This window comes from Ceratotherium simum, chromosome 34 (genome assembly GCF_057802395.1).
Source record: "Ceratotherium simum simum isolate JZ-2026a chromosome 34, ASM5780239v1, whole genome shotgun sequence".
In the NCBI taxonomy this organism is placed as follows: domain Eukaryota; kingdom Metazoa; phylum Chordata; class Mammalia; order Perissodactyla; family Rhinocerotidae; genus Ceratotherium; species Ceratotherium simum.
In genome coordinates this window covers 9,263,403-9,289,527 of record NC_141933.1, presented here as the reverse complement: position 1 = coordinate 9,289,527, position 26,125 = coordinate 9,263,403, and the positions used below count along the sequence as shown (strand labels likewise).

The window sequence follows — 26,125 nt, the reverse complement described above, 5'->3', positions numbered from 1 at the left end:
TTTTGTGTGTGTGAGGAAGATCGGCCCTGAGCTAACATCTGCCAATCCTCCTCTTTTTGCTGAGGAAGACTCGCTCTGGGCTAACATCCATGCCCATCTTCCTCCACTTTATATGGGACGCCACCACAGCATGGCCTGACAAGTGGTGTGTCAGTGCAGGCCCGGGATCTGAACCGGCAAACCCTGGGCCACTGCAAAGGAGTGCACGCACTTAACCACTTGCACCACCGGGCCAGCCCCTAGAAATACTTATTAAATACCTGGTTACAATATAGGCCTAACTTTGGGAGCCCACCTGCATCACCACCTTACTAAGAGACTGGTTCAACGAGATGGATCAACCTATGCCCCTTATCAGCAGGTATTCCCAGAGGTACTGGGTCCAGACTGGTTTTCAGGACTGTTTTCTTGGATTTTCCAAAGGATTAAGTCTATTTTTCAGGGACTGTTAAAATCTGAGTTGTCTATACGTCTTATCCTTCTGGTCAGATACTTAATGTGCCTTTAGCTGTTGTTCCAAAGCCATTGAACAAGGTACAAAAATTCTCATAATACAAAATGTCAAGCCAGGAACAAGAAAATATTTCCAAATAAGTGCTAAGCAGTCTCATTCCTCTAACCCAGAGCTATGCCCCAATTCAGCAGGAAGTAGCTAGATCAGTTGTCACCCAAAATCTCTCAAGATTGAGGAACAAACATAAAATAGGGGGAAATTGATACCGGCCCTGATATGGGTCCCCTACATTAAACCCAGCATATGGGGTTAAAACCAAAAGCACTCATTCCCTTTCTCTGCTTCTCTAAGTTATATTCCTATGTAAATATTGGTTTTTTAACTTTGTATCCCTGAATGTCACAAGGCAAATAGAAGTTACAGGTTGTTAGAGCCCACGTGGCCTCATGATGACATCTTGGCTTGTTGCAGGTCCTTTGAAGTTTTATTACAGGGAAACTGACATCCAGAGAATATCAAGACACTGAAGCTTCGCAGACTCTAACTCCTCAGCTTCTTGGTGCCAGAATCCACCACCCATCACGGAGGCAGACAACCAAGGACACCCACCTGCAGATTCCTTTATCTCACCACCCCCTCCCTGCAAGCAGCCTCCCAAGGCTCCCAAGCAGCCTCCCAACGCAGGCTGATGGGAAAGCGCCAACCAGCAAGACCACAGGCTCCCCCTCCCTACAAGCAGCTACATTCCTCACAACCTTTAAAATCCCTTTCCTCCCATCTTTCGGGAAGACAGACAAATTTGAGGGCTCTCATCTCCCGGCTGATGTCACCTGAAATAAAAACCCTTTCCTTGCCATAAGCCTAGAGTTCCAGTTTTTATTTGGCCCCTATTGTGTAGCAGGTAAAGAATCTGTGTTTGTATCCGGTAACGTTCCCAGTGAGTAAATGTGCAGCATAACCACCTCTACTTCCCCTTAAAAGAACATTCCTGAAATGTTCCAGGTTCTCTCATTCCACTATGTTAAATGGCCAGCCTGGCAAACTGGTCACTGTAATGGACGTTCGTTTTTGCCTGTCTGGCACTTTTATTTGGTGACTCTGTGGTTCTGGTGGGGCTGCAATCACAGTGCCCCATCGCCCTGACTAGAGACACATGTGACCTAGGTCTGGCTGGTTATCACCCCGGCCCCCAGGCTACAGTGATTGACCCTGGAAGGAGCATCTGACCCAAGCCAGACCAATCAGAAGATTCTTTAGGATGGATGTATATATATATATATATATACACACACATTTTTTAATAGGCAGTGGTTAAAAAAAAAGCCTCTTTCCTCTGGGGACATTAAAGTGGGGTGACGTAAGCCTGGAAACATTTGTGCCTGCCATCCCCTGCAGCTCTGAAGAAATCCATCTACAAGAGTAGATAACACAGCCAGTATGCATGTGAGACGATAGCAGTGTTGACATCTGAGCTCCTCCAGTGCTTGAGCTCAGTTTTACCCCTAGACATCCAGTTCCATCCAGTTTCTTTTGATTAAGCTAATTAGAGCTGGACTCATCTTTGGCAAACTGATATATGGTAATTAAAGGCAAGAATGTCAATGCACCAGACAAACCAGTTTGCCTGACTTCTCCCCAACCACACATGGGCACACACCCCCACCTTTCCTTCTCCCCAGCTTGTGCTGATGGGGCACCAACCCTCTGATGGTAGCCCCCAGGTTTTCAGGGTACCCCTCGTATCATATCAACTTGTGAGTTTGCCCCTTCCCTACTAAACTTTGATGAACTTGAATGCAACACCTGGCATGGTGCCTGACATATGATCACCAGGCTACAGACCCCACCCAGTGTGTTTCAAATTAGTAAGAAATTTTTTTATTGTAGGGCTAAATGGGGCTTGTCGGGTGATTAGCCAGTATTTGAGAAGTTCAGCACAAACTCCCACTGCCTCCACGGTTGCCAACTGAAAGGGAAAGCTTTCAACAGAGCTTTGTCTCACCCGACCCCAAAGAGGAACCATTTAACCAGCCGGCTCCAGATGGGGCAACCAAACAAAGTGCCACAAATCCAAGGGTCATCACAAGTATGTGTTAATATAAATACAATTGGTGTTCAATTTGAAGCAACACCACGCCTGCACAGCCTTCTGCAGTATGCCTGCAAGATCCTAGTCCAGGACTGTTTTGTGGGACAGGGAGCTGACTCAGTCAAACCACATTACTATGACTACCTTGACACCAAGTTATCCCTCCCCTTAGATATCCTATTTGCTTTCCCAGGCCCAAATCTGTTTCATTAACCTTCCCACATTAAAGAACGGAGAAAGAAAGAAAACACAGGTAACGTGGTATTGTGATCTTTATTCCATTAAACGACCTTACAACTAAGAAACAGAAACATGCTTTTAATATACGTAAAGCATAATCTCATCCCATTGCACTTTTTAAAAAGTATATTAAATTTTAAAGCCATTCAAAAAGGGTTTAGGACAAAGTACTTTCAACAATTAAAGGAAAGAAAAATAAATTTAAGAGGAAAATTTATATATGTTCAAGATGAATATTAACTCCTTTGAGGCTTAAGTTCACAATAGCATTTATCACCTAAATTGGAGCTTTGGGAACCAAATGCAATCTTCCCTTGGTCATAAGTACACTACATGAACATTTTACTCCTCGCACGTGAAATTCTTTCCCAAGGAAGAAAAATTTCTTTTAAAATCTTTCTGCCTCTACATCTAATTTGAAAAGTTCCTGATCTGGGTACTTTTTATCCCCAATTTTCAAAATTATGATCCTCTCCTTCTTTTCTGTTCATTCTTTTTATTTATGGCTTAAGGTATTCTGTGTGTCAAAGACTTAGGGGTTCAAGTCACAGCGCTGAATTTTGCTTTTTAAAAGAAAAACAACTTTCAAAATATTTTTTTTTTTTAATCCTAATTACACCTGTTAGTAACTAGGATACTTGTACATTCATTTTTCAGAGAAGGCACTACGACACTCTCATTTAGAAAAATGGGGTTAAGGAGCTTAGATAAGCTGTACACTAAAGGCATCCTTATCACTATGGATACTGTGAACCCCCAGTGACTATCTGCAGTGGACATCTATTCTGAACCTCAGGTAAAAGCCATCCACTTGCCTCCAGACGCTACTGCATTGCACTTTCTCATCCACGGAGAAGTCTCTCTCCCTGTGGTCTCTGAACCACCTGCGATGCTGTTTATAAAAGTGATGAGTTCAGGGCCACAGCCCAGACCAAATGAGGCAATTCAGGGGTATAAAGGTGAGAGTTGGAATTTTTTTGAAGAAGCCTCCCAGGTAAGTCTTCTGTACCCCAAGACAGATGAGAACCACAACCCAAAACACAGCTGCAATAGGACAACCTAAGGAAAACGATTTACTTGCAGATGGTCTTTTACAATGGGCTTCATAATGTCAATTACAAAAATCACTTACACAAATAGTTTGCACTTTCATAACTGAAACTTGTCTTCATTATGCCTTTGTCCCTTGACTAAAATTTTGTTGGATCTAAACGTAAGAAGGAATGATGTAGCCCATGCTGGCTACCTTAGATGGTAGCCATCCTAAATCATCCTAAATTAGATTTCAATAGTTCCATGGGGGAAATAAAAGTTCTATGAAGATTTCCATGTAAGTTACACTATTTAAAAAAATAAAAACTCTAGGGAAAAAGTAAAACTATTTGTTTTTCATTGCTTTTGCCTGGACTTAAATCAACCTGCTTAATTTCTCTGTAACTCATCCATACATACACACATATTCATCCAAACTCGCCCTATTCAGACTTCACTGTGATAAGGCAGGTGGAACACTGGGTACAACCTGCTAAAGAAACATACTGCCAGGACAAGGCACTTCATCTGTTTATTTGTTTGTTGGCCTAAAGCATTTTACTTCAGGTGAGTAAGAGAAAAGAGAAAGAAGAGGTAAAGCAAAAACAATCTTCACAGGCAACGTTACCAAGTATAAAGTAGGTGTTAATATATAAACCTCCACGGAACCAACAGGTTTCTTGGTACACTGCTAAATAAGGTATGGTCTGAAGGTGTTCCATCATCATACATGACAGTTTGTCCTCATTCTGTCTACAAACCAATCTAGAGAGATTTCTCAGTGAAAGAATCACAATTTTGATTCTACTGTTTTTACTATAAGAAGCTAGCTGAAAGTATTAAAAAAACAAAAAACCTAACATTTAACTTTCCCTGAAATGAATTCTTTTCATAGAAAGTTTTGAAAACCTCCTTTTATATGTTAATAGGAGCATGCCCCATATACTGTTAGGAATGTGCAAATTAAGAATGCCCGCGTGGAAAGGCCAGCCGGGAGCAGCAGAGCAACCAACACCAGCCAACACTTAGTCTGGGCTCCTAGGCAATGTCCCTGAACCACAGATTAAAGGCTGCGGGAAGTTACGAGGTAAAAGACATTCTTTGCAACCTGGTTATAAATCTCCCCCAGACTACTTATAGCCAGCAATGGGAATGCATCTTCTACTGAAAAAGCTGATATAAAACCATCAATTTACTGTTAAAGGAGAAAAGAGCCAAATAAAACTCATAAGAATCCTCACTGAGAAAACTTTATAAACACTTTTCAGAGGCAGAATAAGTTAACTAATAAAAACAAAAAAATAAGGCTTTCCCAGGGTAATTAAACCAAGTTATTCCTTTAAGATCAAAACAGAAATGGTGAATTTAAACAGTAACTAAATCCTAAGATTTCATTAAATTATACATTATCACATTTTTAAATTTAAAAAAAATCAAATACTTTAGTATTAAAATAAGTTTTAGACACATCGTCATTTTCTCACCATTACAAGTAGGATCACTTTAGACAATTATTCTGAAATCTATAAATGTGCTTTAAAATGCATTAAAAGCTAAGAATCTCAACGTCTATAAGGCATTTAGCTACTAAGTATGAACCTTCAGGAAGATGAGAGGCCAACTGAAAATGCACCAAAATCTCAAAACAAAGCTTTCAATTTAACAAAGCTAAGCATCAGATATGCAAGTAAACAGTTTTTAGAACAAGCTGGAATTTTTCTAATATTTAACGGCAATTAAATAGAAAGCAAGAACTTCAAGGCAAGATTGTACGTAAATATGAAAAAAATATAAAATGCTTGGAATTAATTCAGGACTTATAAAAATACTTGCATGGTAAAGTGTTAAAGTAGTCAAAAGAAAATTCTTTGATAAAGATTACATGCTAGCAGAGACTTTCTTCCTTCCACCTTCCATTCACACTTCACGTATGTAGAATTTACGCTCAGATTTGGCCTAAGCCTTCCCACCTCCCTCCCACAACAGAAATTATCTTAAGAATTAAGGCTCACATACCTGGATGTTTATATACATGTTTGCAGGCAAGTTTTATGAAGTTTTAAAATCACAATAATTCCCCATTATAAATCAAACAAAACGGCAACTAAAAGATAAAAATTTTTTATCACACAATCAAGGTAAATAAAAAAGAATTCTTAGATACTTCTAGGTATTGTCCATAGTTGGGTGGGACTTTGGTCCTTACTAAGCCAAATCTATTTTAAAGCTACCAGACTAGTCAAGTAAAGTTAAAGAAAGAAAGATTCGATAAATAAAATTGACAGTTTTAGCTTTATTATTAAAAATACTAGACAGTGCATAGGAGAATGCAAATAAATGTTTTGGATAAAGACCTGATTTACTGCTAAGCCACATGAAACAGGACACCAATGAAAGGCAGTAATGTTTGGTAATGTCTTTCCTCTAATCCTTAATAAAGTTCTGTTCTTATGCAGAACTCTCAAAAACAAACCCTCTCAAATGACAACCGTGTGAGTCAGGAAGAAAACACACACGTACATAAACCGACGAACAGTGAATCTGACCAAGGCACAAGTTCAAGTGACTTATCAGAGGTCACACGGTTCACTTAAGATTCAAGCTTTTTTCTTAAATATCAAGTTATTTCTTTTATTATGACCTGCTCTGGCTTCTCAAGGCATCTTTGCCTCTTTTCTAGAAAGAAGCTACAGGACTGAAGGCAAAAAAAAGAATGTGTTCCAATAAAACTGCCAGTCTGTTAGGTAAAAGACCTTAAATTTCAGTGTATGGTAGATTTAAATATAGTATGATTTTTCCACATTATGTGGCAACAGGATTCTCTAATATTATAAGGTTTTAAAAGTATGATGGCATTATTTTCAGTCTTTAGTTCTGAAGCTTTTGCAAGTTTTGTAAACTTTTAAAAAAGGAATCCTTCTCAAAAGAGTAAGGTATAAAGGAACTGACAAGTTTCACCCCAAAACCGCATCTTTCATGGGGTTAACCTCAATCCCCTCCCTACCATGTCTTCAAAAGCATGAATTCAATCTTAAAAGGCACTAAGTGGCACATAAAGGACTTAAAACCACATTTCCGTTTTTTTCTTTAGCTTGCCCCCCATAAAGTGCACAAAGCAGAGAGTAGTAAGAAAATAGACACAAGCTTAGATCTACATCAGCAAAGAAAAGAAATGCTCCCAACAGAAATGGAAGTGTGTTTAAGAATTTGAAACCACGGGACAGGTCTGTTCGTTTATTAGTGCCATGTTTCAGCTCTTCCCAGATGGTCCCAGATCTGCATCCCTCTGGACCTGAGCCTGTGGCCGCGGCAGAAACCCAGTAATCAGCAGGGACTAGTCGGGTTCTTGCTGGATTCTCTTGTTAAGATGCTATTGAGCTTTTTTATCCACGGGTGGTCTCCCAACAACTGCATCCCTCACAGCAGCCTGAGTGGAATTACCAATATGAGAAGTAGCCTGCAAAAGTCCATTTATTCAACATATAAGTTAATAAAATTCAGCACAGCATCAAGAGAGTAAAAGTACCTGGAGACAAACTTTTGAAAATCTCTGTCTCCATCATGGGTACGTTACAGATAATAAGCGAAGGCAAAAGTAGGGTCCAAAGAGTCAGCTGAGCCTTTGCTATGTTACTGGGGTGGGGTATGCAGCTCTCCTGGCTTCACCACAACCTTCTAACTTAACCGATCTGTTCAAGCTGCTCAGAAAAAGAAACCAATCAAAGTCTCAAGTACCTGTAAAGCTGGAGAGCATGTCCAAGTCAAAAGCCATTGGCTTTTTGTAAGATTTTTTAAAGAGTTGCCATCCATTAATAGGACTCAAAACAAAATTTTGTTAAGTTCATATTTTTCTTTTTTTTTTTTTTTAACAGTTTTATTTTATTTTATTTTTTTTGTGAGGAAGATCAGCCCTGAGCTAACATCCATGCTAATTCTCCTCTTTTTGCTGAGGAAGACCGGCTCTGAGCTAACATCTATTGCCAATCCTCCTCCTATTTTTTTTTTCCCCCAAAGCCCCAGTAGATAGTTGTATGTCATAGCTGCACATCCTTCTAGTTGCTGTATGTGGGACGCGGCCTCAGCATGGCCGGAGAAGCGGTGCGTCGGTGCGCTCCCAGGATCCGAACCCGGGCCGCCAGTAGCGGAGCACACGCACTTAACCGCTAAGCCACGGGCCCGGCCCTAGTTCATATTTTTCAAAGCTCTTAATTTTCAGTGAAGCAAATTAGCCTTGGATGGGAGAGAGAATCACACAGGAATTGTGTCTGAAGAACATGTAGTTAGAAGTTTCCCATGAGAAATACAGTATGTCTAAGTTGGAACATTTCTGTATTAAAAGGCAGTTTTCAGGCATGGAAACAAAATATTAGGAATAAACATTAATATCCTAAAGAAGGATAATAAAAGATAATGCCTGTCAGGAAAAAAAACGGCCAAGGGAAGTCTCTCATGCCTTCTTTCACTATAAAACTCTTCTTCTTTTTTTTTTTTTTAATTTTATTTATTTATTTTTCCCCCAAAGCCCCAGTAGATAGTTGTATGTCATAGCTGCACATCCTTCTAGTTGCTGTATGTGAGACGTGGCCTTAGCATGGCCGGAGAAGCGGTGCAGCAGTGCGCGCCCGGGATCCGAACCCGGGCCGCCAGCAGCGGAGCATGCGCACCTAACCGCTAAGCCACAGGGTCGGCCCCGAAACTCTTCTAAATAGAGATATTTTACAATAGAAGCACAAATATCCGTCCATTACCAACCCTCAGCCTCCTCAGCAGGCACCACTTACCTGCTCTAATACATATGCTGCACCAGAATCGATAGCTCCGCCCAGCTCACGGTATTGACCAGAATACCTGATGTACCCCCAGGTGAGAAGTGCTATTAACAGCAGTCCAACCATACAGTTGAACAGCTGGGCCACAACCTCAAGACCAACAAAGCCAGTGAGGCCCGAGGCTATGTACAAAGCCACGATGCCGGTGAAGAGCACTGCAGGGGTTCGGAAGGTGCTGAAGACATTCTTGCTACCATTGTGCTTGCAGAAGTTCTCGTAGAGTTCCTTGATTTCCTCCTCCAGCTCCTGCTGGTAACGAAGGCTAAAATCCTTCCCACCCATCTTCTTGATCTTCTTAAAATGCTCTAGAGCAAGCTGTTTGAATTCACAGTGCTTCTCCTCTAGGATGTCTGGAGACAAATAAGGTTTCTCTCCCCCACAAACCTAAAAAGAAGAAAGACCCATTGTATTCAAGATCCCTTCAAAAACAAGTGCCAAATAAACAAGTGAAAACACTGAAAAGGTTAGAATATTTTAAGATACTAGAAATTAACTTTAAAACGATGACCAAGACCAATAAAGTCTGGTTCACTTCCTCTGGAAAGCATACTTTAATAACCAGGGTGACACTGATCAGTGACACAGTAAGAAAGCTTTGTTAGAAATGGTAATAGTTAGAAGGCCCAACGACCAGGATGAGCTGAATACAGCATTGTTGCCTCATCATCTTAACACACATTAAACAGGATCAAGTTTGGGCTTCTGAAGTCAGCAACGATTCCCAGGTTGCAGATATTTCAGAATAGGACACAGGCCCCACATACCTCCTCCATGTTGTTATAATAAACGTCCTTGGCAGAGGCTGCAGCTGCTAAATTGTTGGCTTCAGCAGTGGCCTTTCAAAGAGGAAAGCATAAACTATAAATCCTCTCTTTTAACATTCTTCCACAAATAACCAAGTAAAAATTTTCTCTCACCCTATTCCCCATTTTTCCTTTTTTTATTATCCTTCTGCTATTTTTTAGGTTTCCATACAGCCCCATTTGTGAACTAAATATACCTTTTCTGCCAAAAAATTTTCTTATACATAAGAATCTTCATCAGAAATTAAACCTCCAAAAACACCATTTCCTTTGCTTCAATTTTAAATGTTAAAAAATAGATGTAAGTGAAAAAAGAATGGAAAAAGTTCATCTTTATGACGTCAATCCCAAACTCAAGGCTTCCTTTGTGAAAATGTTTTGCTACTAAAGAAATAAACATTTGGCAATAAATGGCCTTGTGTTCAGCACATGAAAGTCAGAAAGTATGTTTTAACAAAATGACATCTTGAAAATATCAAAACATTGAAAATCAAAAACCTGATTAGTAAATAGATACGTCAGGACATGTTCTACTAAAGTAGACAACAGATAACAGGAAAATGATTTGTCTAACTAAACTGGGTATGTTGCACCCGGGTATATAAAACAGCGTTTTCTATAGTACGTCTCGTGGGAAGACCAGGCCCCGGAAGAGGCCGTTCTGCTTCAACTGCACCACCACAAATACAGACAGGAAACCAGAAGGCAGTGACACTACTGGGAAATGTGCTCAAGTTATCAGACCTCAGCACAACGGGAAAGGAGAGTGACAGTATTCTCTTCTCAAAGGACTCTGTTTGCTGTACACAGGTCAACCCAAGAATCAAAGGACATCATGTAGGATGTCAAAGAATTGCTTACCTGAAGCATGGATTTGGGGTGAGGCAGATCTTCTCCTTGGTAAATTTTAATATATGCCTTAGAATATAAACATAAAAATGATTATGAAAAATGACATTCTGTCATATCTAATCAAACTTTAATTTTTAGAAACAGTGACCGTACAACTGCATTTTCCTAAAGACCTAGATCAACACCCAGGAATTAGCAAAAACACAACACACCCTGGAGTGCATGTTAGCATTTTTAGTTAGCTGAAGATGTTCTCAAGCAGCACGAGCCTACCAGGGCCAGGATTCCCACCAGACTCCCCATGCACACTGGCCTCACCACTACCTGTGGGCAGAGTGACCATCCACCTTGAGGTAGTCGTGTCACATCTAGGTGCAGTCTCCTACTCACAGCAACCTCCTAACCACCTCCTGTCCACACCATCTTCCTTGAGGAACAATCTTCCTTTAGCCACAATAATTACTCCTCTAAGAGAGTGCAAAGAACATCCATTTGGTTCTTGGACCGATGCTGCCACCCCGTGGCCCACTCCTGGAAGGACACTAAAGTCTCTGAAAATGCCTCCCACCATCTCCTCCACGAAACTTTCCCCTACGCTTTAAAATACTGACATTCAAGTTATTTTACGGGCCAGATCGGTTTTGCCAAAAGTCAATATTTTAATAATTAAAACCTGTATTTACCTTAAAATACTCCAGTAGCCCCCGACAGGTGACTTTTGAGCCGTTGATCTCCTTTTCCATTAAGTTAGCAGGGTTTAATACAAACGGTATCAATGTCTGTAACTGCTCTTTGAATTCACTGGCAATATCTGTCCACAGGACCATGAAGGAGGAAACAGTAAACCAAACAGACTTAATCAACCAAGGCGAGCATGAAACGCAGTCTTCGCAGTCTATCTAACTGTTTTAACATTTGCTGGTTGAAAGCGAGGGGAGTGTCCCAGACTGACACTTTCTGGCTATGACCAGGTTGCTGATGGCTCTCTGTCCTTATGGACTTTCTTGTCTCCTTCCTCTCTGCAGTCCTCTCTAGTCCAGAACAGAATATGCAGAAGATCCGTACCCTGGTTTTCACTCTGGGAGTTTCAGTCTGCTCCCTATCCTTTCAAGAAATTTCATTTTTTAAAGAATTTCATTAACAAGGTCTTCAAAAGATCAGCTATCAATCCCTCAAGTTCTCTCAGGCCAGGCCCTTGCCACATCCTCACACTCCCCCTTAAATCCATTAGAAATCACTATTTATCCATGTGCTGTATTTTTGTTCATTTTTTAATGTTAAAAGAAGTAGATGAGGGCCGGCCCTGTGGCTTAGCGGTTAAGTGTGCGTGCTCCGCTGCTGGCGGCCTGGGTTTGGATCCCGGGCGAGCACCGACACACTGCTTCTCCGGCCATGCTGAGGCCGCGTCCCACATGCAGCAACTGGAAGGATGTGCAGCTACGACATGCAACTATCTACTGGGGCTTTGGGGGAAAAATAAATAAATAAATAAAATCTTTAAAAAAAAAAAAGTAGATGCACCTGTACTTCATGATATTTATTTTCTAGTATCTCCTCAGAGAGGTCCCCTGAGCCACCCCAAAGGCAGAAGACTATTGTCTCAGGAAGGTGACAGCTATTTTGCAGCTTCTACAAAGTTGCCACAGAGGGCTCAGGAGAGCCATTAAATAGAGCTCTTTCCTCAAAGTGAGAACAAGCTGGTCCACCAATGAAGGAATTAAAATACAAGGAATCTGGGGCCGGCCAGGTGGCGCAAGAGGTTAAGTGCGCGTGCTCTGCTGTGGCGGCCCGGGGTTCGCCGGTTCGGATCCCAGGCGTGCACCAATGCACCGCTTGTCAAGCCATGCTGTGGCGGCGTCCCATATAAAGTGAAGGAAGATGGGCACGGATATTAGCCCAGGGCCAGTCTTCCTCAGCAAAAAGAGGAAGGATTGGCAGATGCTAGCTCAGGGCTGATCTTCCTCACACAAAAAAATAAAATAAAATACAAGGAATCTGATTTCTATAATCTAACATCTTCCCAGGTTCCCAACTAATTCAAACCAGTGGGTGGATTTGAAAAGAAAGTGGGTGGGAACCCACACCAAGGTAGGAACTCTTCAACACTCCATAACCCTAATTTATAAAACTGAGACATTCTTATTTCATTTATTCATTGAACAATTTTCAAGCACCTTTTTGTGGCAGGCATTGTTGTAAGAGTTAGGGACAGAGCAGTGAAGAAAACATACATGGTTTCTAAATCTTTCCAATTACAAATATCGCCATAAAAATTTCTGCAGAAAAAACTTCAGGTTACTTTTATTTCCTTAGATTATATGGTCCTCTGAGAGGAATTAAGAGATTTTATAATGACAATGTAGACTCCTAGAAAACATTCAAAAACTTCTAGAAGAAAACATAGGCAGTACACTCTTCGATACCGGTCATAGCAACATATTTTCAAGCACCATGTCTGACTGGGCAAGAGAAACAATAGAAAAAATAAACAAATGGGACTACATCAAACTAAAAAGCTTCTGCACAGCAAAGGAAACCATCAACAAAACGAAAAGACAACCTAACAATTGGGAGAAGATATTTGCAAACCATACATCTGATAAGGGCTTAATCTCCAAAATATATAAAGAACTCATGCATCTCAACAACAAAAAAACTACCAACCCAATTAAAAAATGGGCAAAAGACCTGAACAGACATTTCTCCAAAGAAGATATACAGATAGCCAACAGACACATGAAAAGCATGTTCAAAATCATTAACTATCAGGGAAATGCAAATCAAAACTACAATGAGATATCACCTCACGCCCGTCAGAATGGCTATAATTAACAAGACAGGAAACAACATGTGTTGGAGAGGATGTGGAGAGAAGGGAACTCTCATACACTGCTGGTAGGAGTGCTAACTGGTGCAGCCACTATGGAAAACAGTATGGAGATTCCTCAAAAAATTAAGGATAGAACTACCATATGATCCAGCTATTCCACTGCTGGGTATTTATCCAAAGAACTTGAAAACACCAATGCATAAAGATACATGCACCCCTGTGTTCATTGCAGCATTATTCACAATAGCCAAGACTTGGAAGCAACCTAAGTGCCCATCAAGGGACGAATGGATAAAGAAGATGTGGTATATATACACAATGAAATACTACTCAGCCATAAGAAACGATGAAATCCAGCCATTTGTGACAACATGGATGGACATTGAGGGTATTATGCAAAGTGAAATAAGTCAGAGGGAGAAGGTCAAATACCGTATGATTTCCTTCATTAAGTAGTAGATAATAACAATAAACAAACACATAGAGTCAGAGATTGGATTGGTGGTTACCAGAGGGGAAGAGGGGAGGGAGGAGGGCAAAAGGGATAATTTGGCACATGCGTGTGGTGATGGGTTGTAATTAGTATTTGGGTGGTGAACATGTTGTAATTTATGCAGAAATAGAAGTATAATGATGTACACCTGAAATTTATACAATGTTATAAACCAATGTTACTGCAATAAACAAAAAATTTAAAAAAAAAGAGATTTTATAATGACAATGTAGACTCCTAGAAAACATTCAAAACTATAAAAAAAAAAACCATGCATAAAGCCCACTATCAGATAATCACATTAACATTTAAAATACTCCCTTTCCTTTTTAAGGCTCTTCTATATTGCTAAATTGTTTCTGTAGAAGATTGAACCAATTTATACCCCCACCACCAATGTCTGAGCAGGCTTGTTTACTACTTTCAACACACTAGAGATTTTTATTGTTTTCAAAATCTTTATTGCCTCAATTGGTGAAAAATAGCATCTTGGGACTTCTGCTTCTGACAGTACAGACTGGAGAATCTGAAGGGACCTCCTTCCTAACAAGATCCTGCATAAGATATATTCCATTACGTTACTGGACTTGGAAATAAAACGGAGCTGCAAGGGGCTGACCAGGTGACCAGGGCAGTGAGCCAAGTACACGGGAAGCTGTGGCTCATTTGAGGCCACTCACTGCGACGGGGTGACTAAACTCTGGGCAAAATTAACTCCTAGATTAAGTTGGATCCTGGAAGGGGGCTGGAATGGTCCCAGGTTAGTAAGCCCCCAGCTCCCTGACAGAACGAACACGTATCTTCTCTGGAGGAAAAGAGATCTGAATAACATACCCAAAGAGCAGCACAGAGAGATCTGATGGTGGGAAATAAGGGGAAAAATTAACACACGGAAGTTAGAATGAGATTTAATACATGTCTAAGTGAAGTCCTAGGAGATAAAGGGGTGGATTAGAGGCAATAATAGAAGGCATAACGGCTGAGAATTCTCTAGAAGATGAAATACATGAATAATGGCTGAGAATTCTCTGGAACTGATAAAATACATGAATCTACTGCTTCAGACCACAGCATATAACAAGTAGGTTAAACAGAAAGAAATACATATTTAACAATAGAACTGTAGCACAGCAAAGACCTTCTGGAAGAAGGAAAATGTTTCCAGAAGGACAGCCTGCAATACAAGAAGGAAAGGTGAGGGCTGGACTGGTGGCATAGTGGTTAAGTTAGTGTGTTCTGCTTTGGCAGCCCAGAGTTCGTCAGTTCGGATCCTGGGCACGGACCTACTCACTGCTCATCAAGCCATGCTGAGGTGGCATCTCACATAGAAAAACTAGAAGGACCTACAACTAGGATATACAACTATGTACTGGGGCTTTGGGGAGAAAAAAGAAAAAGTAAGATTGGCAACAGATGTTAGCTCAGCGCCAATCTTCCTCAAAAAAAAAGAAGGAAAGGTGAGCAAAGAAATAAAAAAACATGTAGGGAAAGCTAAACAAATATCATCTTACATTATAATAACAACAGTTAACCGGTGAGGTTAAAAAGAACACAGAACTAAAACACTAGTTAAGCAAAGGTAATCAGAATTAAACTGTCCTAATGCTCTGCTATTATTCAGGAAGGAGATTAAGCTATTTATTTACATTTTAAATAAGTATGTGTGGTAAAATTTCAAGGATAACAACTAAAAGAATTTATTTTTATCGAGTGTATAACTTCCATATTAGTGAGGAGTGGGACTAGAATAAGAAAACAAACTCAATTTAAAAGAAAAAGACAAGCAGGAGGGAAAAAAAGCATAGAAAGAGTAAAACTAATATAAAGCAAAAAGCAAGATGATAGCTCTAAAAGCAAATATATCAGGAATCAGAAAATGGACTAAATGCACCAATTAAAAAAATAGAGATTGTCAAATTGGATTTTTTTTAAATCCACATATATGCTGTTTACAAGAGATACACCTAAAACATACAGTCACAGAAAGGTTAAACATGACAGACAGAAAAAGAGACACAAACAAATACTTAGGACAACAAAGCTGGGATAGCCATGTTAATAAAAATAAAACAAGCTAAAACAACAATAAAAAATTATTAGGCATAGAGAGGGTTACTAACTATTGCCTCAATTCACCAGAAAGATATAACAATTCTAAACTTGAATACATTTATTAAAATGGCCTCAAAATATATGATAAAATAACAGGGAGACACTGACAAATCCATCAAAACAGAGGAAGATCAATGCACATCTATTACTGATACTCAAGGAGACAAAAATTAGTGAAGATAATGAAAATGACACAATTAACAAGTATGATTTAGAGACACAAACAAACCTCATAATAAAAAATTAAACAAAAGAGCCAAGCCAGCCCTGATGGCCTAGTGGTTAAAAGTAGGCACGCTCCGCTTCAGCGGCCCAGGTTCAGTTCCCAGGTGCAGAACCACGCCATTCATCTGTCAGTAGCCATGCTATGGTGGCGGCTCACACAGAAGAACTAGAAGGATTTACAATTAGAATATACAACTACATATTTGGGATTTGGGGAGAGGAAAAAAACTAGCCATTGTGTTCAGCACATATGGAACATGTATAAAAAGTCTAAGACAAGAAATACGTATCAGCAAAGTTTTAAGAATCAGTATCATAGCACTCAAACATTATCAACATACTTGATAAAATGCGTCAATAAACATATCATCAAAAGTTTAGGGCTTAGCCGTGGCTTAGCGGTTAAATGCGTGCGCTCCGCTGCTGGCGGCCCAGGTTCAGATCCCAGGTGTGCACCAACGCACCGCTTGTCCAGCCATGCTGAGGCCGCATCCCACATACAGCAACTAGAAGGATGTGCAACTATGACATACAACTATCTACTGGGGCTTTGGGGAGAAAAAGGGAAAAAAAAAGGAGGAGGATTGGCAATAGATGTTAGCTCAGGGCCGGTCTTCCTCAGCAAAAAGAGGAGGATTGGCACGGATGTTAGCTCAGGGCTGATCTTCCTCACAAAAAAAAAAAAAAGAAAGAAAAACTAGATGTTCATTTCAGTTGATGCAGAAGAAACATTTGACAAAATACAATACCAATATATAATTTTTAAAATATTTTTGACAAAATAGGAATGGAAGGGAACTTCCTTAATCTGAAAAAGGATATATACCAAAAATCTATTGCAAACATTAATAATAGTAAAATGTTAGAAGCATTCCCTTTAAAATCAGGGCTAAGATAAAATGTCCGTTATCGTTGCTTCTATGGCAAGAACAAAATTTAAAAACTTAAAATTTGATGTGGAAATAAGCAAAAACTCCATTCTTCATAAGTGACAGACAATATCTAATAATTATAGATAAATTACTAGAAATAATGAGAGTTTAGCAATATAGCTGTATATACAATATAAAAGAATCAAATGTATTTCAATACACCAGCACAAATAATTATGAAAAATAATTTTTAAGACTTCTAAGTTCTAAGGAAACTAGAAATGAATCTAACAAAACATGTATAAAACCTTAATCAAGTTTTTACATTCTTGATGTAAAAAGAAATTAAAGACCTAAATAAAGGGAGAGATTACCTTACTCAGGATAAGAATACCTATTATCATAAATATATGCCAATTCCCCTTATACCAAGTTATCGATTCAATATGATTCCAATCAAAAATAAAACAGGGACATTAATAAACTTGATAAACTGATTCCAAAAGTTACATAGAAGAGCAAAGACTAAAGCATAATTAAGAAAGTCCTGAAGACGACTAAGGGTGAAAAAGGGAGGGAATTGTTCTACCAGATATCAACTCTTATCATAAAATAATAATTATGATAATGTAGTAATGGCACATGACCAGACAAAATGACCAGTGGAACAAAATAAAGAGCCTAGAATCATACCCACGCATATATGAAAGGGTTTTTTTTAAACATAACAGAGAGAAAAGTAAGAAAACCATCATAGAGAACTACCAACTGAATTGGTAGTCCGAAATACACAGGACAAGAAACAAGGGAAATGCAGAACAACCAAAAGACGAGCGATAAAATGGCAGCATTAAGCCCTCATATATCAATAATCACTCTAAATATAAATGGATTGAATTCTCCAATCAAAAGACACAGAGTGGCAGGATGGATTAAAAAACAAGACCCAACAATATGCTGCCCTCCAGGAAACACATCTCAGCTCTAAAGACAAACAGAGGCTCCGAGTGAAGGGATGGAAGACGATACTCCAGGCTAACGGCAAATAAAAGAAAGCAGGTGAAGGGGGCCAGCCTGGTGGCATAGCAGTTAAGTTTGCATGCTCCGCTGTGGCGGCCCAGGGTTCGAAGGTTCGGATCCTGGGCGTAGACTAAGGCAACACTTGTCAAGCCATGCTGTGGTGGCGTCCCATATAAAGTAGAGGAAGATGGGCATGGATGTTAGCCCAGGGCCAATCTTCCTCACAAAAAAAAAAAGAAAGAAAGAAAGCAGGTGTTGCCATACTTAGACAAAGTAGACTTCAAGACAAAACAGGTAACGAGAGACAAAGAGGGGCAGTATATAATGATAAAAGGGACACTCCACTAAGAAGACATAATAAATATATATGCAGCCAAGACAGGAGCACCAAAGTACATAAGCCAACTATTAACAAACCTAAAAGGAGATATTAACAACAACACAATAATCGTAGGGGACGTTAACACCCCACTCACATCAATGGATAGATCATCCAGACAGAACGTCAACAAGGAAACAGTGGATTTAAACGATAAACATAACAGAAATTGCAAATAACAGGAAAATAGAGTATTCAATAAATAATGTCACAAGTATTGGTATCTATGTAGAAAATAGAAGGATCTCTACCTCACATATACACAAAAATTAATTCCCAGTGGATTAAACATAAATATGAAAGACAAAGCTTGAGACAGAAAGAGAGAGAGAGAGAGTGTGTGTGTTTAGAAAAACGAAAGGATTTTCTAAAACAGGACTTAAAAAGTGCTACATAAAATCAAAGGTGAATGAATGCAACCACATTAAAACTAAGGCATATTAAAAAAAAGACAAGACACAAGATGGGAGAAGATGTCTGCAACAAGTAACCAACAAAGGCTCATATCTTCAAATAGACATATAGGATCTTTACATTGCAGAGAAAGACAAACAATCCAATCAAAAACTGAATAGGCAGTAACAGGAATTTCACAGGAAAGGAAACATGAATGGAAATAAATAGACGAAAAGATATTCAATCCCATTAGTAACCAGGGAAACATGATTTAACACCACATTGACATACCATTTTATATCACTAATTTGGCAAAACTAAGATGTCTGATAACACCAGGTATTGCCAAGAATATAGATCAAAGGGAATTTTTACGTACACTGATGAAGGCAGTATAAACTGGAACAACCACTTTGCAAAACCACTTGGTATTATCTAGTAAAGGTGAAATAAACATACTCTAACATCCAGCAACTCCACTCTTAAGCACATGCCTTTGGGAAACTCCCACATATCCATATAAATACAAGAATTTTCACTGCAGCACTGTTCTTAATAGCAAAAACCTGGAAAAGATCAAATTTCCATTGAGAATAAACTGTGCTATATTCGCAGAAGGCACTGTTGTACTGCAATGAAAGAGAATGAACTACAACCACATGTACTAATACAGATAATCTTAGAAATGAAAAAGTGAAAATGCAAGTTGGCCACATACTATATACATATATATATACATATACACACACTTTTTTTTTTCCCCAAAGCCAGCCCAACATATACTATATTTTTATAAAGTTCAAAATTAAAGAAACTTAGCAATAGAGTATTAAGTGAATCAAACACAAGTAATAATTTTTTTTAAGAAATTCAAGCTGGCCCCATGTCCTAGTGGTTAAGTTTGGCGCTCTCCACTTTGGCAGCCTGGGTTCAGTTCCCAGGTGAGGACATACACCACTCATCGGCAGCCATGCTGTGGCAGTGACTCATATACAAAATAGAGGAAGACTGGCACAGATCTTAGCTCAGGGCAAATCTTCCTCACACAAAAAGAGGGAGATTGGCAATGGATGTTAGCTCAGGGTGAATCTTCCCCGGAGAAAAAAATAAATAAATAAAAAATTCAAGGACAGGGCCGGCCCCGTGGCTTAGCGGTTAAGTGCACGCGCTCCACTGCTGGCGGCCTGGGTTCGGATCCCGGGCACGCACCGACGCACTGCTTCTCCAGCCATGCTGAGGCCGCGTCCCACATACAGCAACTAGAAGGATGTGCAGCTATGACATACAACTATCTACTGGGGCTTTGAGGGAAAAAAATAAATTAAAAAAAAAAATTTTTTTAATTCAAGGACAGAATAAGCAAAATTTAGAATAGTGGTTATTTCTGTGGGCAGGCAGGAAAATGAGACAGGTACAGGAAATAGTACTGGTAATGTTCTAGACAGGGATTAGCAAACTACAGCTGATTGGCCAAAACAGCCTGCTAACTGTATCTGTAAATAGTTTTATTGAAAACACAGCCATGTCTATTCATTTACACATTGTCTATGGCTGCTTTCTTGCTACAATTGCAGAGCTGAGTAGTTATATGGCCCACAAAGCCTAAAATATTTACCATCTGGTCCATTACAAAAAAGTTTGCCAATTTTGATTCTAGTTATTAAGTTGGGTAGTATATTCATGATGTTAACGTTTCATACCTTACATATATCCATTATGTGTATTTTTTTTTTTTTTTCCTCAAAGCCCCAGCAGATAGTTGTATGTCATAGTTGCACATCCTTCTAGTTGCTGTATGTGGGACGCAGCCTCAGCATGGCCAGACAAACGGTGCGTCGGTGCGCGCCCAGGATCCGAACCCCGGCCGCCAGCAGTGGAATGCTCGCACTTAACCGCTAAGCCACGGGGCCGGCCCATGTATTCTTTTTCATATGTAATACTTTTGGATTCTTTTAGATATCTAATAGTACGTTCAAAAATTTAATGGTAACTCATTATTTTAATTTGCTTTTATTCCCTTATTCCCAGTTAGGTCAAACTTTGTCCCATATTTGTTCATCAGCTGATTTCCTTTTCAGCGAACTATCTACTAGGGGCCTTTAACTTTGAATATAGTCACTCTTCAGGAAGTAAATAAATTCACTATCCTTATGTGTACTATGACCACTGAAATATTTTCTCCAGTTTGTTTGCCTTTCTTTAAATACGCAGAAGATTAATTATGTATTCAAACCTATAGCGCTTTTCCTTGATAATTTCTTTTATTCCTTCTAATTTTAAAGAGTCATTCCCTAATTCTAAAAGTCTAACAAAATTAACTTTTTCCTCATGCTTTGATTTTTATAATTTAACTTTGTAATCTACCTAGACTTTATTTATGGCTCATAATCTACACGAGATTTTTCTCTAAATAGTAATATGTGCTTCTCATCTCTACTGATTCCCATCCCATCTTAAATAACTGATCAATCATCAGCTCTCTTGACATCAAAAAATTTAAAAAGTTTTTTAATCTATCCTACCTAAGTAAATGGGTACCAATTTCCATCTAAATACTCTTAATTCTATAGTCTCCTCAGGATGGCGCCAAAGTATGGCCTATACCAGCTTTAAAAAGGGATTAATCCCCATATTACACATTGATTAGTGACTTAATATATGATAAAGGTGACATTTCAACCAGTGGGGGAAAATTGGACTATTCAATAAATACTGTTGGGACAAATGGGTAGTCATTCAGAAAATAAGTTGGATCCAAAGTGGATGATCAGGGCCAGCCCCGTGGCTTAGCGGTTAAGTGCTCACACTCCGATGCTGGCGGCCCGGGTTTGGATCCTGGGCACGCACCGACGCACCGCTTCTCCGGCCATGCTGAGGCCGCGTCCCACATACAGCAACTAGAAGGATGTGCAACTATGACATACAACTATCTACTGGGGCTTTGGGGGAAAAATAAATAAAAAAAAATTAAAAAAAAACCAAAGTGGATGATCAATTATAATGTGAAAAATGAAACCACAAAATTTCAAGAAAAAAAAGTGGGACAAATTCCTTATAACCTTGAAGTGAAAAAGTATAAAATAGTGTACATAATATGCTATTCTGTGTATATTCAAATTTGCTTGCTAAAGAAATATACTAAAGAAACTCTGGAAGCCTACCAAAGTGGAGACTTTTCATTGAATACTTTTTTTTTTTTAAACTTTTATTTATTTATTTTTTCCCCAAAGCCCCAGTAGATAGTTGCATGTCATAGCTGCACATCCTTCTAGTTGCTGTATGTGGGATGCGGCCTCAGCATGGCCGGAGAAGCAGTGCATCGGTGCGCACCCGGGATCCGAACCCGGGCTGCCAGCAGCGGAGTGTGCGCACTTAACCGCTAAGCCACGGGGCCGGCCCTCATTGAATACTTTTTAATCCTTTTTGGGATTTTAAACATATGAATGTATTATCTATTCGAAAAAATCCTTTTTTTAATGGTTTCAACTTTCATCACACTAAAACACTGAGAGCTTAAAAAATATTTCACACAAGGAACTAGCAGGATCTAGAGACCACAGATTGTTATTATACCCAGTTTTACCCAGATTTAATAGACCCTCAGCTATTACTGTTTCTAGGAAGACTGTACCAAAATATTAGGTTTAGACTCAGAATAGACAAGAACTGTCTCCCAATAGAGACAATCTCAGTATCTCATGGTGTCAAAGAAGACTGTGCCCTACAAACTCTTCTGTTTAACTTCTAGCTAAACAACTCAGTAGTTACTGTTTTAGGTCTCTCTGCTCTAGGTAAATAGGAATAAGACAGCTTTCTTTATGATGACGACACAGTGGTCTTGTGTCTGATGAAAAGGGGTCTCAAAAATGAGCTAATCTCCTAGCTAACTACTGCAGGAAGCAGCAGCTTAGCAGTGATTACACCAAACCCAAAATTGTGTCTGGCAGGTATTCACCTCTGAATAAATGGTCCTTCTTTTAAAAAAATAAAATAAAATAAAACCACTAAAACAACTCCTGCAGTATTTAGGAGAACATTGCAGAAATACCTTCAGAATGTAGTTCTTATTAAATTTAAATATTCTACAGAAACTACATTAAGGGCCTTATCTGGATTAACATTCCTAAACATTCTCAGGCTAATGCTGTCTTTTCTAGGTTATATGGACCAGGGCTGCAGGATCTCAATCAAGTCACTGTACAAGTATATACTTGAGAAAATACAAAGTATAGGTATTTTTTTTAACTCTGAGAACATATCAGCTCCATTTATAGGTCCCTCACAATAAAGTTTAGGTGCTTCTCAATCACGTACTTGCCAAATACTCACAAGTCACCTACTATTTGCAATTTAGTATCCAATTTACTCATCATTCAAAGCTCTTCAGTATCTTGTTTAAAAGGTTCCCTAAAATTACAAAATATCCATCTCCCAAGCTAAAAAGGACATAAACCTTTGCACAGCTAATAAGAATTCTTCAGGAACAATCTTCCTAATATAGTTCCTTAAATAGACACACAGGGCAGACTATTAACATAGTTTCAAAGTGGAGCCAAAAAAAGAAATTTTTTTTTCAAATCTTTCCTATTAAAAACATACATTTTTAAATATACATACATACATTTTAAAAATACTTTTTTTTTTTTGGTGAAGAAGATTGGCCCTGAGCTAACATCTGTGCCAATCTTCCTTCCTTTTGTATGTGGGTCACTGCCACAGCATGGCTTGACACGTGGTGTACATCTGCACCCGGGATCTGAACCCACAAACCCAGGCCGCCAAAGCAGAGCACACCAAACTTAACCATTACGCCACTAGGCAGGCCCCAGATACACATTTTTAAATAAATAGGATCATACAATATATGCAACTTTGCAATCTTTTTCCATTTAATAATATGTCATGGATATCTTCCTTTGTAAATACAGATAGATCCATCTATCTACCTTATGCTTTTAAAGATTTTATTTATTTATTTTTGCCCCCAAAGCCCCAGTAGATAGTTGTATGTCATAGCTGTACATCCTTCTAGTTGCTGTACGTGGGACGCGGCCTCAGCATGGCGGGAGAAGCGGTGCGTTGGTGCACGTCCAGGATCCGAACCTGGGCCGCCAGCAGCGGAGGGCGCGCACTTAACCGCTAAGCCACGGGGCCGGCCCTACCTTATGCTTTTAAACGGCTGCATTTTATTGCTTTGTGCAGACGCACCATAATTTAACCAATTCCTCAAAAACACATTTGGGTTGGTTCCAATTATTCCCTACTATAATAATGCTGTAGTAGTATATATCCTTGTCCATATATTTTTATCTACTTATTTGGATAGTTCCTTAGGATAATTTCCTAAAAGTGAAATACTGGATCAAAGGATGTGAACATTTTAAATTTTGATACTGTCACATTAAGATTATACAAATTTATACCAATACATTTGCACTTTCTTGATTATTGTGATGCAACACATACTTTCATGAGTATATACTAACCATTTGTGTTTCTTCCTTTAGGACTTGCCTTTTCACGTAAGAAAGGAAGATTTTAACTCTATAAATGTGTTTTATAATTCAATCATGGATGAGGGAAACAAATAGCACATAATTATGAGACTAAAGGTTGCTTAGGGGCCAGCCCGGTGGCATAACGATTAAGTTCGCGCGTTCTGCTTCGGCAGCCCAGGGTTCACCAGTTCAGATCCTGGGTGCGGACCTACTCACTGCTCGTCAAGCCATGCTGAGGAGGCGTCCCATATAGAAGAGCTACAACGGGCCGGCCCTGTGGCTTAGCGGTTAAGTGCACGCGCTCCACTACTGGTGGCCCAGGTTCGGATCCTGGGCACACACCGACGCACCGCTTCTCCGGCCATGCTGAGGCCGCGTCCCACATACAGCAACTAGAAGGATGCGCAACTATGACATACAACTATCTACTGGAGCTTTGGGGGAAAAAAAGGAGGAGGATTGGCAATAGATGTTAGCGCAGAGCCGGTCTTCCTCACAAAAAGAGGAGGATTAGCATGGATGTTAGCTCAGGGCTGATCTTCCTCACCAAAAAAAAAAAAAAGAAGAGCTACAACTCTACAACTATGATACATAAGTATATACTGGTGCTTTGGGGAGAAAAAAGAAAAAACAGGAAGACTAGCAACAGATGTTAGCCGATCTTCCTCAAAAAAAAAAAAACAGTTGCTTATACAGAATTTGTTCTCTATTTTACAAATATAATAAATATGAAACTTAGCACACTTAGTATTTAGTGATAAACTATTCATAATCTGTAAATATGTGTACTGGGTTGAACAGTGTCCCCTTAAAATGCACGTCCACCTGGAATCTCAGAATGTGACCTTATTGAGAAATAGAGTCTTTACAGATGTAATTAGCTAAGTTGAGATCATACTGTTAGGGTGGGACCTAAATCCAAAGAGTGATAGCCTCATAAGAAGAGGAAACACACAAGAGATCGGTACACACAGAGAAGGGGGCCATGCGACGATGGAGACAGAGATTGGAGTGATACAACTACAAGCCAAGGAACGCCAAGGACTGCCAGCAACCACCAGAAGCCGCGAGAGAAGTATGGGATAGATCCTCCCTCAGAGCCTCTAGAAGGAACCAACCTGGCTGACGCCGCCCAGTCTGTGGTACTTTCTTACAGCTGTCCTAGGAAACGAACACAATACGCATATCCAAAAGTGATACAAAATTTCAGATCAGAAGTCAGGGTTACAGAACTTTTAAAAAGCTACTCCTGGGCCCGGCCCAGTCGCGTAGCAGTTAAGTGCACGCGCTCCACTGTGGCAGCCTGAGGGTTCGCGGGTTCAGATCCCAGGCGCGCACAGACACACCGCTTGTCAAGCCATGCTGTGGCGGCGTCCCATATAAAGTAGAGGAAGATGGGCATGGATGTTAGCCCAGGGCCAGTCTTCCTCAGCAAAAAAAGAGGAGGATTGGCAGATATTAGCTCAGGGCTGATCTTCCTCACAAAAATAAATTAATTAATTAATTTAAAAAATATCTTGTAAAAAAACAAAAGCTATTCCTGAGCCAGCCCTGAGGGCCTAGTGGTTAAAGTCCAGTGCATTCCACTTCGGTGGCCCGGGGTTCACTTCCCGGGCGTGGAACCATACCACTCATCTGTCAGTAGCCATGCTGAGGCAGCAGCTCACATAGAAGAACTAGAAGGACCTACAACTAGAATATATACAACTATGTACTGGGGCTTTGGGGAGGTAAAAAAAAAAGAGAGAGAGAGGAAGACTGGCAACAGATATTAGCTCCAGGCAAATCTTTCCCAGCAAAAAAAAAAGCTATTCCTATTTCTTGAAATAACATGATAAAAATACATAAAATAATCATGATAAAAATGAATTTTAAAACAGAAAGTTCTAAAATATTAAAATGCTTGAAAATATGGAGGAATCCATTTTGTATGTTTATGCCAGATAAAGAGGAAAGGCATGAGGAGCCACTCTAACTCAGCCTCTCCTAGATGTCCTCATT

General features: G+C 39.5%; 1 protein-coding gene across 2 annotated transcripts in view; it reads right to left on the bottom strand.

Annotated features, from left to right (window-relative positions):
- Positions 1-2,797: 2,797 nt before the first annotated feature.
- The window catches only part of ATL3 (atlastin GTPase 3), a 52,197-nt gene continuing 28,869 nt past the window's right edge, over positions 2,798-26,125 (bottom strand). For both annotated transcript variants that reach the window (XM_087422748.1, XM_087422749.1), the window contains exons 9-13: positions 10,983-11,110; positions 10,309-10,365; positions 9,409-9,480; positions 8,597-9,028; positions 2,798-7,272 (exon numbers count right to left, since the gene is read on the bottom strand). In XM_087422748.1, the coding sequence (XP_087278874.1) occupies positions 7,186-7,272; positions 8,597-9,028; positions 9,409-9,480; positions 10,309-10,365; positions 10,983-11,110 (776 nt within the window). In that variant the 3' untranslated portion in view covers positions 2,798-7,185. The remainder of the gene's footprint in view (positions 7,273-8,596; positions 9,029-9,408; positions 9,481-10,308; positions 10,366-10,982; positions 11,111-26,125) is intronic.